Source organism: Archocentrus centrarchus, chromosome 16 (assembly GCF_007364275.1).
Source record: "Archocentrus centrarchus isolate MPI-CPG fArcCen1 chromosome 16, fArcCen1, whole genome shotgun sequence".
Lineage (NCBI taxonomy): Eukaryota > Metazoa > Chordata > Actinopteri > Cichliformes > Cichlidae > Archocentrus > Archocentrus centrarchus.
Genome location: NC_044361.1, coordinates 12,105,691 through 12,122,875, shown reverse-complemented (window position 1 = coordinate 12,122,875; position 17,185 = coordinate 12,105,691). Strand labels below are relative to the sequence as shown.

The 17,185-nt window shown below is 42.1% G+C and overlaps 1 protein-coding gene across 1 annotated transcript in view; it reads right to left on the bottom strand.

Moving 5' to 3' along the window:
- The window catches only part of LOC115794142 (plectin-like), a 105,577-nt gene extending 88,800 nt beyond the window's left edge, over positions 1-16,777 (bottom strand). The window contains exon 1 of the mRNA XM_030749460.1: positions 16,613-16,777. Within this exon, the coding sequence (XP_030605320.1) occupies positions 16,613-16,703 (91 nt within the window). The 5' untranslated portion in view covers positions 16,704-16,777. The remainder of the gene's footprint in view (positions 1-16,612) is intronic.
- Between the last annotated feature and the right edge of the window lie 408 nt (positions 16,778-17,185).

Below are 17,185 nucleotides of genomic sequence, written 5' to 3'. Positions count from 1 at the left end.
TGCAAAGGGATATTCTTCAGAAACAGATGGGAAAATATTTTACAAGTAGTGCAATTTTAGCAGAACAAAGAAACATGGAACAGAAACTTAAAAAAAAAAAAAAACACTACTTAAATGATTGGGACTGATTCAAATTTAAAACTGAATTAACTTTTTTTTTTAAACCACCAGGGGGGCAGTTAAAAAATAAAAGTCTCGTTAAAAAATAGTTGTTGCCTCTGGAGCTAAGAAATGAGGCCATTGCAGGAAGTGGTAAAGACTGCAGCTACTTTAGGTGCCACAAAAGGCTGGCTTAAAAAAAAAGACTCAATCCCTACAGACTCCCACTTTAAAACGACACAACTTCACAGCATCAAAAAGCATATTTACAGCCCGCCACAAAAAACTGTTTTATCCTCTATTGATAGTTTCCCCATTAAGTGGTGTGATTTGCTTTATAACCTAGCTATCTGCATCATAGACATAACTCCTGGAAGTCACACACTGGTGACTGGCAAAGGACCTGTCAACCACAAGTCATCAGCCAATGAGCACACTGTGGATAATCCTGCTTTCTGAAACACGGAATGAAGATGAAATAGCCCAAGTGCTTGAAGATGTTACTGCTTTAAGCCTGTTCTTTATAAAATGAGCATGTACAAACAGCTGCTAGTCTGCCAAACTGAGCAAAAAAAAAACTAAAGATACTCCCAGTGATGTGCTCCAAATCAAATGTATACGGCCCTGATGAGAGTAACTTGGCTCAGTCATTAAATAATCAGGGCCTCATGCGAATAAATCCACAGCTATCCTTAGTCAATAAACTGTATCCTTTGCACTGACTTATATTGTAAGCTTTAACATCCACTGATCAAGCCTCACTAAAGAAGCCCTGCTGATACCCAGTAGAACGGGCTGTGGTTAAAGCCACAGGAAATGAATTGGAGTGTACCAAAGAAAAATCAAACAAAATAAATGATGGCAAATCAATCCACCCACTAATAATCAGTTAGCCTCTGTCTCAGCTCAGACAGCGGGTGGCCTTGTTGCAGTGCTATTATTCAATTCAGCTCTTGTATGGCCTCTTGTACATAATAAAGGACGTCTGGAGGAAATGACTGACATATTTTTGGCAGCAGGGAAAATGGAAGTCTTGCTGTTCTTTACTGTCAAGGAGAATTCAATCATGTGCATGTATGCGAGTGTGTGTGTGTTTCTTCAGAGTGTTTTGAAGAGTGTGCAGCTCTTAGAGGCACTTGAAGGAGGTCTTGTTTCTATACTAGACTTACAAGGAAAAAAAAAGACGCATGCAAGCATGTTTTGTGAATTTACGGAAGGACGCAGCTGAGTGTTTCTTGTGTATTAAGTGTTGTGGCTGCTTGCTTTGGCTGATGTCCGTAACCCTCCGGATTTGTGCCTATCAAACTCTTTCCACAGTCATCTCTTGTGACTATGGGATGCTCCTTTAAGGAAAGCCAGGTATTGGGACTAAAGGATGTTTACAAGGACTTTTATAGAAAAGATCCTACAGATACTTACAGGTCATCATCTTTCCATCCATCCATCTTTTTTCTTAACTGCTTATACAACCTATGGTTGTGGGTGGGTCATAGCATATTCCAGCTGACACAGCAAAAGGTGGGGTAAACCCTCAATGAGATGCCGAGTGAGAACAGTGAGGTTCTGACAGGAATCTGAATGTAAGTAGTGAATGTGAATTTCTGTGTGTGCAGATAGCTACAGATTTATTATTTTTGCTTTTTTAAATCACAGCTAATCACTGTATTATGGATTTACAGGCAATCACAAACAGACTGCATGTAAATGCCAACTTGACTCCATTCAATTGAAAACTGATAGCAGACTGACTCCGTCCTATCGCTGTTTTATCGCCGACTTGACACACCAAAGTCGATCTGAAGACGGCAACTGACTCCAAGTGGTCGCAGACCTGGTCCCAGTCTTTGAAGCAGCCATTTCAAACATAACAAGATCCCAAGTTCATGGCAAATGGTCGCAATAATTTTGGTTGTCTCGTGCCAGTGTTTTCCCCAGTGTGACTGTAGCATTAGGGACTAAATGAATCCACATCTGCACTCAAATGAGTAAATGCAAACAAGCTGTGAAACAGCTGTGAAAACCTGGAAACTTGTTGAAAGCAATGTTACCTTGATGTAGTTGGTTTCCGTCCATCCATCCAGCAAGCCATCCATTTTCTTCCACTTATGCTTTTTCAGGTTAGGATATGCTAAGATCACACCTTCCATCAAAGCCAATGCACTCTTTAAGAACTGTAAACAACGTGATTGGTATTCCCACCAACATTTTGTGGGTTCTTGCTTTGCCCGTGCTCCATGCCTCCAATAACTTTTTTATTTGGCTTGTTCGGTTTTCCAAAATCTTGGTGACAGACACAGCCACAGGCCAGTCAGCTTAGAACAAACGGGAGAAAAAGAGAGAGGGATGCACTAGCCAGAATTAAAATGTGTTTTTCTAAACAGATGAGCATACTTGCAGTTTTTTTTTCTTAGCCTGAAATCTCGCCATTACAATGAAGATGTCAGGGACAGAGCCAGACAAGCTTTGTGCTAAACTAAGCTAACCAACTATTCATAGCATCTGTATATTTGTCTTAAAAATCCAAGAGATGATATCATGAATGCATATTTCTCAGAGTGTTGTCTACACCTCCATGCCATGCCACCTGTATTTACTGTAAGCTTAGCTACAGTATTTTAAGCCAGAGCATAATCTTGGTTAATACAAGAATACAGGAAACCAACCAGGAAATGAGCAATATGTGTTTGTGTGTTACCGGTATGATTAAAAATGAGCCTGAAGTCGGTTTGTGGTCAGGCTGAAGATTTTGTCATATTGTATCTTAAAAAAAAACTGTTGTCTAAGGAATACCTGCTTTGGGCTTTAACTAAACAGAACAGTTACTCAGCTCAGGAGGCTGCATGCTGCTCAGAGGTTAACACGCGTCTTAAATTCCTGTTTAGCATTTTGTTCCTGATATTTGGATAATGCAGATAGTTTCCTATGGTATCCTTTTCAAATATTTTACAGAGATGTAAAACAAACCAAAGGCCTGCAGCGGCTCATGTGGTTACATACTACAACAAATACAGGATACAATGTCAAACACCTACTCGTCAGCTGTTCAAGGTTACACAGGGATGAATCTTTCAGCCCCTAGCAGTGTTTCATAACTGGTTCTGAGGAAGAATGAGAGCTATGAGGAGCAGGGCTTTTGTAATGTCCAGGCTGAGCTCCTGTTCAGTTTCTAAGTGCAGCTCCAGCTTATTGCAGTATCCTGCCAAGTTGCACAAGCATTTATTAGCCGCAGGGCAGCCTGTAAATTGCTAAGGTTTATTTGCCAAGACCTGCTAAGAGAATCTTCCTTTAACCTTTCACTAAGAGTCAGTCGCTTGTTTTCTTTATCTGTCCATCCACGATGAGTTCATCACTGCAAAGAATGCCTGCTAGATTACTTCTGCTGTCTCAATACTTTTCCTTCGCTTTACTGCCTTTTTCAGAAGAGCTGGAGACAAAGATCAAAGGGGTTAGCTTTCACTAAAATGCTTAAGATTATAGTAATTAATAATACACCTACTTTTAAACAGATTATGATAAAGTAACAGCTGAGACTCTGATACTGGTCAAACATTAAGTCATACCCCATCACACAGGCTGGTCACGGTGGTCTTAAAAAGCTGTATAAATGACAGTAAGTCATTGGTGCTACACTGGATCACCTCTGCCACCAAACCCAACCCAACCCGCCCGAACCCTAACAACAGAAATTAAACGGATCACACAACACAAAATAGTTGGCTCAATGTACAGCTGCAGCCACAGTTACTTTAGCAGATACAGATTTATGGTCAAAGTCATTTAGATTAAATTTACTGGAGCACGTTACTTTTACAGTTTGCCATCATTGGTTTAAAAAGCCCACTAGCTTAATAATGTGACTCCATTTCTGTGGTCACAAATATCACAAGACAGGGTCGTTCATATGTACTGTCCTCGTGAACATGACAAAGATGATCCCATCTGAAGGCTCCATAAATATTGCTTCTTTTCTCCGGTGGCATTCCTGGCAGCTACACATTCTATGGTCATTCCATAGGTAGTCTGAGTATGTCATACAGACAAAGGTCAGTCTGAATGGCCACTAAAGGACAATATTTCTGCTAAACTATTAGGTTTAGATTTGATTTATCATACTACGCAATTATGAAAGCATTGCGTAAACACACTCCTAAAAAAAAAACAAAAAAAAACTGTTTCCAATAGGTAGAGAATATAGTGCTTGCTCCTTGAGGAATAAACTACTAAACACAACAGACAGCTTCCCTGCCCTGTAGTGGAGCAGCTGAAATTTCACTGCTGATCAGGGTAAGCAAACACTTGTTCCTTGGCAACAAAAGCAGGTGCAACAGTGTGGCTACAAAGCAACAAATGGACAGCCATTTTCCAGTGATACCAGTTTGACTTTTTTGTTTTCCCCTCCGTGGTCTCTTATTGTTCTGCACAACTTTACCAACCCTGATTTTGATACTCTTCACCTCAGCGTGTTTCATAGTCCCGCTGGCACTCAGCTCTGCTGCTCCATCGACATCAGAGCAGTAGCCCTCGCTGTGGACGTCCGGACAAAACATTCCTTCTGTCTGAGCTCACCCCGCCACTCAGACCTCCAGCCCAATGTACCGGCTTAGAGCACAAGGCAGCAGTCAGCAGGAGCCCGGACTTCCCATTAAGAGAGACTGTCTGCGTGTTAGTCTGTGATAAAATAGTTAAGCCAATGGACTGAACATGACAAAACAGAGCCTGTCAGCCATGCCAGTGTGGTTTCAGCAGATTTTGTTTTAGATTTTGTTTTATTTTAGTTTCATTTTATTTGAAACCATCTCATCATTATTCTCTGTGATTTTACAGCTGATGTATATGAAGCTGAAGAATGTGTAAACAAGGGGCAAAAGAGACTCGTTTTATCATTAATGTTGACAGGCAAACAGCAGGCAGCCTGCAAATCTCTTCAGGGAGGATGATTTTCCTATCATACTGCTACACACAAGACTGCTGAGGAATTCTAAGAATTGAGACAACACAGCCTAAAGAAACACGGCAGGCTAAAGACCACAGATCGGGTCTCATGTTGTCCTTCAACCCGTGTGAGGTAGCTCCCTCTATGACTTTCCCCTTTTCAAGATTTGGAAAAATGATTTATAGCGAGGCGAACACGAGAACTTCAACTCCGACTCACATTCTATTTGCAGAAAGGAGGAAAAGAGGGAGTCATTTATATGAAGAAGTCTGAGCAGTGGACACGGAACAAAATGGGTCCCCGAGGGTCCCCTGCCCACGCTCTGACTCACTGGCTTCCACTCAAATTCAGTTTGCTGGAACTGGAGCCATGTTGTCATTTTAGCTTTCTTTAAACTCAACCATCAGCTACTGAGAGAGGAGAGATGAATCCAAACTTTGATTAAAAACATGATTTTGGAATCCACACGCTGACCTCTTCTCTGAAGTGCAATATAAACCTCGTCCATTTCAGCTACCGTTCCTGCTGTCCTGGGAATCTACTCGGAGCTTTTTAATTCCTCTGGGATTTCCTTAAAAGTCTCTTCATCTGCTTTTTGATCATCATGTTATGAGAACAATGATCCACTAGGGGCTGTGCTTACTCTATAAAGTCATGATACAGTCAGCCAGGACAAGGAGAAAAGCAACTAGCTCTAAGATATTAATACATGACACGTATGTTTCTCTGAGAACAATATGAGTATAAATTGGCTCATGCATCATGTCAGTGAATTGGCAGAAACAGCAGTTTTGAAGGCCAAAAATAAAACCTGAGGCCCGCCGCAACAACAGGTCTCACCTTACACGTCGCTTCATCTAAACAAATCGCTGCTGAGCGTGAACTCAACCACATGCCTGATCAGTGCCAAGTGAGAGCTAGAATCCAGTCCTCCTCACCCACCACTTTATCTGCCTCTTAATGTCTGCTTATAAACACCGGTTTGTCTTTCAGCACTTTCTCTTTCTGCTTCCTGTCCTGCTCCTCTCCCACACTCTCTAAGTGCCTCATCATCTTTTTCTGTCTCCACCACACATGACAGGGAGTTTCTGCTTGAGGCGTCTCTCTGGCTACTGTCTGTAATGTTCCTTCCCCCCAGGATGGACGGTGGGACTTTTCCTGCGTGTCTGACGGATTTAAATCGATTCTTCCAGAGACCTTTTCAGCTCTCCTAAAATTGACACCAGGGAGTCTGTCTCTATTCCATGACTGATGCCAGCAGCCTACTGCCTCCTATTGGAAGCCACAGAGAATCATGTAGTTTGGCCACTAACAACATTTTACCATAAGTATAATTTAGCAGACTTCTGTCTCGTGACTGGAGGAAAAGACAGCAGGGAAACACAGCTGTATATCACATTGTAGCAGAGTGTGCTCAAACTTGATTTATCAGAGGTGTATGGTAATACAGGACATCGGTTCTGATGGTGTGTGGAGTGTAATTCCTTTTAAAAACACCTTTAATACTTTTGGTTATTTCACGTCGTCTTCCCTTTGAAATCACGGCTACTACAAATGGCCCATTGCCAAAATGTGATACTCTACAGTTTGAAATCAGTTTAGCAGACGTTTATTGGTACAATATTAACTGTAGCACAAATTGAAGTATATTATATACAGTAGGTCAGTTGGCTATGTAAATATACTGTCACATTGTGTAAATGGCGATCTCTCCTGGCCACACACTCATCGTATGAATGTAAAGGCCAAACATAAATAATGTACACAGGAGGTCACGGCATCAGCTGGATTCCTTCTTTTATCAATGTCAACAGCTGTAACAATGTAGCCAGAGATAAGGCAAAATGACTGCACACAGAGTTGGTTTCAAATGCACTTTCTAAACATTTCACAAACAGCCTTGACCAGACTTCAAGTTGCTCTGGAGCGACTGGAGCTTCAAAGCTGTGTCAAAGTGCAGCCATAACCCTGCAGGAAGCCCAGAATTGCCAGTGATTTGAACTTTCAGATAAGAAAACAAAGAGGCAGTTTTTTTGGTTTTTTTTCCAGGGTTGGCGTTTGACCTAAGGGAGGGCCGACACACCCCTTAGAGACCCGGTGGTCAGCAGACACACGAAAGCACGAGAGGCCCTGTTTAATTTTACAGCAGTTCATCATCTGAGAAGCATCTTTATCTATGAAGCAAATCATGCCTTTTATGTAAGGCCAGTTTTGTGTAGCCCCTTTTGGTGAAACACAGGAGTTGAGATTGCCATTTAGGGTAGTTTTTCTTAAACTAACTGCATATTCTGTCAAAGCCTCAGAGAATCTGGCTGTGGAAGGCATTCGGTGCTGCTAACGAGCTTTACTCCTCCATCTTTGGTGTCTTAGACCAGAAGAGATTAAGTGATCCACTAACAGAGGAGAATGAAACAAGTTATTCCTTGTGGTATGTTTGCAGTCCCAAAGGGGGAGCATGTGCATGTGGAAAGATCAGCGAGAAACCTAATGTGCAATGTCAGTGTGCGCGCACGTGGGGCACATTCCCCTCACTGTCAGCTGTGCGGGGTGACCTGCAGTGACATTCCCGGCCCGTGCGTCGACTGTCATACCGCACGGCTCCAGTTGCTCTGAATACCACTGACCAGCAATAAACTCATTGCCTTTCAGTGTCAGGAAATGATGGAAAATAATACACACTCATGAATGCTTGCTCACAAGCATCATTACCTGGTAATATGAATTACCAGGCATCAGATCATACGCTAAAGGAGTATTTTTTACCCTTACTCACTTTGAACATTATAAGCCTGAAGTCTGCTTGCCAAAAATTAAAAGTGGCGTTATTTCCACTTACTCAAAAAGAATCTGGACAGTGTTCAGTGTGAATACCATTACACTGGCTATCAAACAGTTCTTGTCTTCTCTCAACAGAGTGCTCCTTCACAGTGGACACAGAGATTTCTGTTCATTCCAGCCACGGTGAAGCAGACGGGACTTCAGTTTCTGTTTATGCTGTCAGCTTTCGGTTCTGTTTTTATCTACTTTCAGTAACAAGGTGGATTCAGGCCCTGCAGTGAATATAACTGTACTCTGAGTCACAATATCCCAAAATTAAGACAACAAAACTAGCAGCAAGGTCAATGCAACCGCTTAAAGAAAGGGAAAAATGCTGCCAAAACACTTGTGCTTAAGATCAATCTGTCACTCAAAATGCACAATTGTGCACGCGCACCCCCCCCCCCTTTTTTTTTTCTTTTCAGAGGGGGAGGGCTGGGAAATGAGGGGGAGAGATTGTTCTCCCTGTTCTGGAAGTGGTGGCACTGCTTTTAAAAATATTTTCCCATCTACACTATGTGTACAGTATGGTGCAGCAATGGTATGCTTGCACTACACTGTTCGTGCTAAGCTGCAGCACAGTACTCCAGGATGTTTTGTTCTCCCCATTAAGTTTTTCACAGCTCATTGGAGCCTTGAAGCTACAGTCCCAGACTAATACTGGACTTAATAAAGCCTCACAGCCCTGCCCTGCATTATAAAGCCGCGGAGACAAAGTCCCTTTGTGTCAGACACAACCCAGGTGTTAGAACGTTAGTATTTTCCACACAAATGTGTTTTCCACACTCCCTTTTTCCCTCTCAAGCCACAAAGCCATGTGTTTCAAAACCCTTGTAAAAATCATGGGGAAGCTATAAATGCTTGAAGACCACAGGACTCCTTATTTGTTTAAAAAGAGCAGCAGTAAGGCGTCTGAGCTGTCCAAGCCCGGCAAAGCTGAGCGGTCTGGCGCTCCAATGTGTGAGAAGAGAGACTTAGCTGACAGATGTCATTCAATCTGCTGGTTAAGCAGATCTCACGTCGTCTGAAAGCAAACAAGATGTCAGATTAAATAGGATCATCAGGACAGTTAAAAGCCAAAAATCGCCGTCTGCTGTACTGCTGTGCAGCACTGAGCAGATCCACATCTGTCTGACTCAGCATGTCACACGTTCAGAGAGGAGAATGACTTTGAAAGGTGGAATCTAAGTGGGTTATAACTAAATATGTGTGATGCATTTATCCAGAGGCATCATTTTAATTTGGGAAGCTAGAAGATAAAGGTCATCCAAAGTCTAAAAGTTTCAAGTTTAGCACCATGGCTAAACTAACTAGCATACTTGTTAACACCCACCTGTTGCTCAAAGAATCCCAATAATGCACCACTTTTTAATGGACTGGTAACTCACACAGTGCTGTTTAGCTCTACCTGAGCTTTTTACAGCACTGTGATTCTATATCTAAGGGCTTTGTCAAACATTCACACACACACACTCACACTCTGATGATGACTCGGTGGGTAGCTCAGGGTTCAGTATCTTGCCCGAGGAAACTTTGACATGCAGACCGGAGGAGTCGGAGATTGATTCCCTGACCTTCCAATTAACAGATGACCTGCTCTGCCACCTGAGCCCTAAGCCACTTATATCTATGTGACCTCATCCTTCTGGTTTAGCACTATGGAGGGTGCCCTTTCTCATTTTAAGCAGGAAGTGACCATATTTGGATGAAATGGTAGAGCACTCAAACTACCCAGTTTGGTTAGCAAAGTACATCCACAGTAGTTATATAAAAACAAACATACAGCTGCCAAGAAGATGATAAAGTATAGAAACCAGAACTGGCTTTTGTACCAGGCTGTAAACATGCATTCAAGAGAGGCGGAGAGACACAAAATTTACAAAACTGATGCAGCATTTCAAGCTACAAGGTTACTAGTTTTGCCAGACATTTCCCTTTTCTTTCCCAAGTAATAAAAGCGGTCAGATGTTCAGATAGTGTGAAAACAAACCTACAGTGTAGTCTGATTATCCAAACCAGTTGATTTGGAGGTAAAAACCAAATCAATAGATAGAGTTAATTTTACTATTATCATCTTATCTCTCTTACAGTTAAATGTAGCTAAACAAGAGGTTTGTGTAAATGCTGTGTGGTTCTCTTCATGTTTCATAACAGTCTGACTTCTCTTTCAGACTGGGTGAGTCGAGCATTGGGATTACTCACCGGAGCGATCACCAAACTCACAAAAATATGACCAAGAGTTCATGAAACAGAGGTCAGCTTTCTAAATGACTTTTTTGCTTCCACAAAGCAAAACACTCATCCTGTAAAGAATTAATAAACAGGTTCTGTGACGCTGTATCATTGTGCAAATTGTTTTAGGTGTTTCAGGATGCATATACTGAGTCGGGGACACATCAGCATCCAATCTCACTCCCTGCCTGTTGTTAACATACTTTCCTTTATTTCTTCTCCTTTCTGCATTACTCCACTCGCATGCCAACGAGCATAAAAGACCAGAGATTCGGGCAGAAAAGAACAGCGGCTTCTGTTCTGCAAAATTGTTGACTGTTTGACAGGGAGGCCGACAGATTGGGGGAACATCCCTCTGAAGCTTCCTGCTCTCTCCCCTTAAAAGGCCCTAAAGGGATGCCATCAGAGTTTTTCTTATCAAGCTCTGCCCCAAAGTAACCTCTGATGTGAGTTGTGTGTCACTGCTGATCTATCCCAAGCAACAGGATGCTGACACATATGAAAAAATATAACTAAAAAAAGAAAGGGAACAACCCACACAAATGTAGCAGCTCTCACAGCAGTGTAGCTGAAGGCCCTTTGTGACCCTCGTGCTAAATGGGGACACACCCTGTATGCGCCGAGTGTGGCGCTCTGTTCCCGTGTATTTGATGGAAATACAGTAACAGTGAAGTTCCATGACCTAGATTTTCCCTTTCGGTTTGCATGGTAGGCAACTGAAAGCTCTAAAAGGGCACCATTTGGCTGCACTACTACTAGGGGAAAGTCCTAAAATGTCATACTTTTGTAAATAGACACACACACAAATACCAGAGCCAGAGATTTTCTACCAACAGTCTATTTTCCACAAGCGTTTCACCTGGCACTAACATCTGTGTATGGCTGACCTCAATAAGAATTCAGCACTTTGTGTTTGTAGAAGTGGCAGCCAGAGCGGATTCCAGTGAAACGACAGCTCACTGCAGTGGGAGAAGGAAAATAAATTGCCCGCATTTGATGTTACTGGCAGTAATAAAGACCATATAACTTATATTTTAAGTTTCTAAAAGTGGTCTCATGTGTGGTAGAAGGTAGCATTCTAACTTTAGGGATGGCAAAGTTGTGCCTCTCTCTATGAATGAATGAATGAATAAATGAATGAATTAAAAACTACTGGTTATTGGAGCCAGTAAGTTTTCATAAAGTTAATCCAAAATGCAAAAAATAAGTAAATACTTAACCTGCGGTTGCACATCGACAGTACTCTATAAAAAATGGATGTAGCCATGGAGGTGTCATCAGTAGGCTGTAGACTAGTGTGAGGAGCTGCATATCAACTTTGGCATTTTTACTGCATAGTTTGGGTAGTTGCCATCAACCCAAACTAGCTTGCTAGCTAGCTTGATTTACGTACCAGGGTTTAACACTGGTGTGTACGCACACTGACTCGCTTTTGAAACACCCTCAAGTAATACATTTGCCTAATTTTAGCCCTCGCTTGAGCTGCTCTTTGTATTTAGTGCTAATTAGCAAATGCTAACAAGCTACCTCAGTAAACTAAAACATGTTAAACATTATACCTTCTAAACAAAAGCACTGGTGGCAGGTTCGCATGCTAACACCTATACCATACGCTGAATCAATTTAAGTTAAACTGTTTTTACTTGTTTATCCAACTCTAATAAACTCTAAAACAAAAAAAGAAGTTTCAGATAATCATACGATGCTGCTGTCAGTGGATAGTATTTTTAATTCGCCCCTAACCCTAACGCTCACTCAGCCAAACTCAATTACAAAAGAATCTTTCCAACCTTTCCAAGCCAACCAACGTGACCTGAACTTGGCATTAGTACAGTCTCATAGAGCAGTTGGTGTGGTTGCAAACACAGTACAGAGATAATACCTGGCAGTTGAAGGCGATGCAAATCCACCATAAAAGAAACAGAGATAGCACTGTCTACTCTTGTGGCAAACTTAGAACCAGCAGCTGAATAGCCACAAAACAAGCTAAATATGAGGAGGTGATGACTCTCACCTTTGTCCTGCTCTTTACTGCTGGTTCAAATCAGGCTTGTAATGAAAATAAATCTAGAAAAATCAGTGAGTGGACTCAAGCATGAACCAGAGGTAAGCAGAAATGTGTGATAACCACAGCACAGGTTCACTAAATGAGTCACAAATATATTTAAGAACCACTGTTAGCTGTGGAAAAACTACACATTTGAACAAGACAAATTCAGGCACTGCTATATGTGTTTATAACACCCTGTTCCAGAAACCTGATTTGAAGTACAGACACTTGGCCTCACACAATCTCTAAGCAACTATATCCACATCTAGTTGTTTTAGGTTAAGTGCTTTTCTCAAGGGCACTCAACCCACGGCAACCAGCCAACACACGCAGAGAAAATATAACGAAAACTGTCATTTCCAATTTTTAAGATCTGACACGTTATTAGTGAATGTGTGCCAGATAAGAATAACTAACATATCCTCGGTGGCTTTAAACAGACACACACCTAAACACTCATACACATGCTAACTTGTCACTTGGCTTTTTAAAGAGTTCATTCATCACAAATGTGTGTGACAAACCACTTCCCACACTGCTTCTCACATCACGCATACTGGAAACAGAATCTGCTGCAGTCATTCATAAAGATATACGCTTCACGTCTGCACTCAGAAAGTCATTCATCATGGCACGTATGGCGAAAATAAAGATCAATCTTTATAGATTCTATTCTTGTCAGACGCTGTAGTTTCTCCTCTGCACATCAAAGCTAGACTCTACTTAATTATTCACAACTGTGTGATGTTTTTCAGCCAAGAAGAAACTGCAATTTAAATTACCCATAGCAGATAATCAAGCTGGCCAAAAATAACAGTTTAATTGGCTGACTGAACATTGCCGCGACTATATTTAGGGTTTATTTTAAGTCCCACAGGGCCTTGTAGGACACCCACTGGGGCAAAAATGCATGCCAGCCATGGCTGCGCACCCTCAGAAGTCCACCCGACTTGCACAGGGCAATCCCCCACTCAGACAGCCCAGTAACACTGGCATCAGCTGCTGCCGCAAATTGCATTAGAGGACAGTGGGATGACAGTCAGGCCTTTACCATCCAACCAGCCACAATTCAGAAAAGGCAAGGAGACCGCAGTGAGTAACATTAGAAAGATCAGACTGACTAATTGACTATAATTGCATTTTAACCCATTTGGAAAATATGCTTGATATCAAATCCAAAGTGATATTTATGCTCTAGTCCTTACTCTCTGTAAATTAGTACCACTGGAGACATTTATAGTATCATCAAGAAATGAGAGAGGATTCGAAGGTTCTGTGGCGGCACTGGTGGTGCAGCAGTTGCAGAGATAAGCTGCATCATATTCTGGATGAGCTCCAGAAGCGTGACGTTCACTTACAGAGACGGCCACCAATCGGGCAAAAATAGATGTGGCGGCATGTAAAGACAGAGGAACCACAGCAGTGGGCACACATGCAGCTAGAATGGCAGACGAATGGGTGGCATAGGGGTTTACTGTAAACACTGCAGGTAAAAAAAAAAAAAAGTACATGAAGCAAGGTAATCCTCTGTGATGCTGTATCTAGGTCGAGTAGATGGGCATTTTCAGTTTTCAAGGAATCCAGGAAATTGTTTTATTTTTTATTTAATGTTCTTGCCATGTTCTAAAAATTTCTGGCTGCATTTTGCCACCAGTGTCACAATCTGTGGGACAGTCTTGTATAATTATATTTACCATGTCTTATCAACAGTTCAATTCAGTTGTATTTATATGGCACCAAATCACAACAGTCGCCTCAAGGTGCTTTATATTGTAAGGTAACGATCCTACAACAGTCTGCAGAGTTTTTACACCACCACACTCTAAGAATTTGTTTAATTCCATGAATATATACCCCCATGAATCCGACTTGCTGGTATTTGCATTTTTATGGCTGCACAACACACAGAAATCAGCTGGCTGACACCCAGCAGAACCTTTGTGTTAAATGCTAAAGCCATACTCACAATGAAAGCACTAACATATTAATGGTCAGCAAATATAATGTTTGCCATCTTTGTGTAGTGTGTTAGCACAATGTTAGCGGCCCTTCCTTCTTCCTACAATACCAGTTATGCCAAATGAAGAGACCAGGGCAGCTCAGCAACAGCAAAGAACAGGCTAACTGCACCCAGGTAGGCACACATCCACACCTGGAAAACTGTGTGCTGTATCTCAAATATATCAGTGATTACAAAGGCAAATGATTTATTTGCATAGCAGCATATTAAAGATACCATGAGGCAGCTTTCTATGTTGAGTAAATGTTTTACATAATATTAACCCAGTCAAGAGTTTGTAGTTTTTTTATGCACCAGCTATTAGAGATACACGAGACACCCTAGAACAAATATCCACAATATCTTCTGTGTAGGCCTTGCAATAAATAAATCTGTTAGCTGCTCTGTGTTTAAACATAGAATGGGGTCGGTATGCAGACAATATGGACAGGGACAGGTATTTAGGACAGTGTGGTTGTGTTCTGCAATGATACAAATAAGCATGTGAGAAAAAAAAGAGAATTTAAAACTGCTGGGTGCTGCTTTACAAACCTAATCTTTACCATAATTAAGCTCTGTGAGGTATAAACACACATGCAACCAGTGAAACCGTGCTGCATGCAGGAGATGATGACATGTAGCCTTTTTCATTCACAGTACCTTCAATAAGCTTTGCACAATGTATATTAAAGTTGCAAATGTTAGTTACATTAGAAAAATATCCACGTGTAACATAATACTAAAAAAAAAGAGAGATGGGAAAGTCAGACAGTTTCTCATTGGCTGTGTCATCAGCGTGCCTTAATAAGGAGAGCAGGACCTCTGAGGAGCACAGACGCTGTCGAGGAAGGAGCGCAGAGGAACGTCTCGAACATAAACACCTGCCACAGAGCCAGCTTCTGCTTCCCGTTACCTCCCGGTACAGAAGCAGCATTACGAGCACAGAGATCTGACACGCACACCCTGAAGCACACAGAACCACGCACAAATGCAGCAAATCTGTTCCAACGTTTATGTTTCCAGTGCAGTGAACAGCTAAAAAGTTGCTGCGCGTCTCCTATCCGAAGGCATGTTCACTATGCTTTGAATAAACAGTCTGTATTTCAGCAACACCGCTGCCGAAACCCATGAAACGTTGAGACTTGATAACAGCATACCAGCAGTTTTGTGTCACAAGTCAACCTGTCTGAATTTCCGGCTAAACACAACCAATTCCCGCTGGAAAGGCCAGTGGGATGTGCCATTGCCAAAGTATTTGGTCATCACCGAAGTATTCTGCAGTCATTCTGTTTGTTTACAGTAAATTACACAGACATTTAAAATCAATATGGTGATGGTTTACAGTTGTTAACATTGCCAAGTTTGGCAGCATTTAAAAAAAAAAAAAAAGATATAGAAAGTGTACACAAAGAACATGCTGATACACAGAAAATAAGCGATGGTGATTCAGCACGAGCACAGCTGCCAGATTCTCACAACAGATAAGGCAGAGGGAAAAAAAACTGGGGCAATATTTATAGAGTAGCTCTCGCTCTTCCTGATGATCCTTTGGAAGAGAACAGATGAAACACGCAGCGGGAATTTAGTGGAAGGAAAAGTGAAAGAATACCGACATATGAGCCGCGGAGAAGCGCGATACCTCTTGAGGACAACTCTTGAAGTGAAAGCGGCTGGAGGATGCTAATGACAGCTGATGTGGAGAAAGTGAAAGTGGTTGTGGAGATGTGCTGTTGTGATAGATGACTCTCGTGTGGATGGATTTCGCTTCATCCGCAACAGCTAACTCCATCCTCCTCATCTCCATCTTTGTCTGATTAACCTTTGTGCTGCATTAAGATGTGCAAATAAAGTACATCACATGAGATAATCCAGAGAAGGCATGCCACGCTGCACACTTGGGGAGATAACGGGATAAAAATCAGATGAAAACTTGAGAAGAAAGGCAAGAGCTTCCCGCGGGGCGCTAATGAATTTCACTGTTGCTTAGCGGCACCTGTTAATGCCCTCTGTTATGCTGGATACAGGCTACAATGGGCAAAGTGCTGAGATTTTAAAATAAACCCTTCTCTTACTGTCATCCAGGTCAGAGGTGAGCGGAGCAGGCTGTTTGTTAGCCACATGGAGAGAAGCACTCCTCTAATTCCACTGGACTCTTGCAATGCACACACACACACACACACACACACACACACACACACACATAGAGGTAGTGGGGAGAAGCGACAGCCAACATGTGTGGCAATCAATATAACACTCAGCAGTCAAGAGTTGCAGCATGCAAGACTACTGCTCTGCGCGGCAGCCGGCACATTTTTAAAGCACAGCAAGGTGCACATGCAAATAGGCACATGTATCCACCTGTGCTGAGTCAATAATACCAAAAATAGATGAATTACAGGCACAAACACAAAGACACATCTTTCATGATCACTTATACACATGTGGCAGCTGTCATCACTATATTATGAGCGCACGCTCCCACCTTTATACTTTTCCCTGACGTTTTCATAAGCCTGGATGAAGTCCTGCTCCTCAGCGTTGGGAGGCAGATATGCAGGTTCATACATGGCCATCCCGGCACCCTCTTCCTTCTTCTTCTCCTCTTCTTTCCTTTCAGGTCAGCTCTCTGAGTGTTTGGATGTGTGTGAGACAGTCCGTGCTGTCCTCTGGTCTCTCAGCTGTGTGTGAACCCTCCACAGCTCGAAACTTCATTCCACAGGCCAGCGTCACACACTCACACACACACACACATACACACACACACACCCCTCCACCCCTTCTCTTCCATACCCTCCCATAGCCTGGCTTAGAAATACTAATATAAATGTCAGGCTCCTCCTCTTAAAGACACACAGACTGGAAAAAAACAAGCACATGCACTCAGAGTGCAGAAAGAACAGCAGCAGGGAGAGCAGAACAGCAGGAAAGGGATCTCTGGTTCAGATGAATTCAACTGTAATGGATGGCAAGCATAAGATTTCCTGCTGCCTTGTTCATGTAAGCTCATAAAATACTAGAAAAACTGTGATATTATGAAATAGATCAGCCGAGTCTT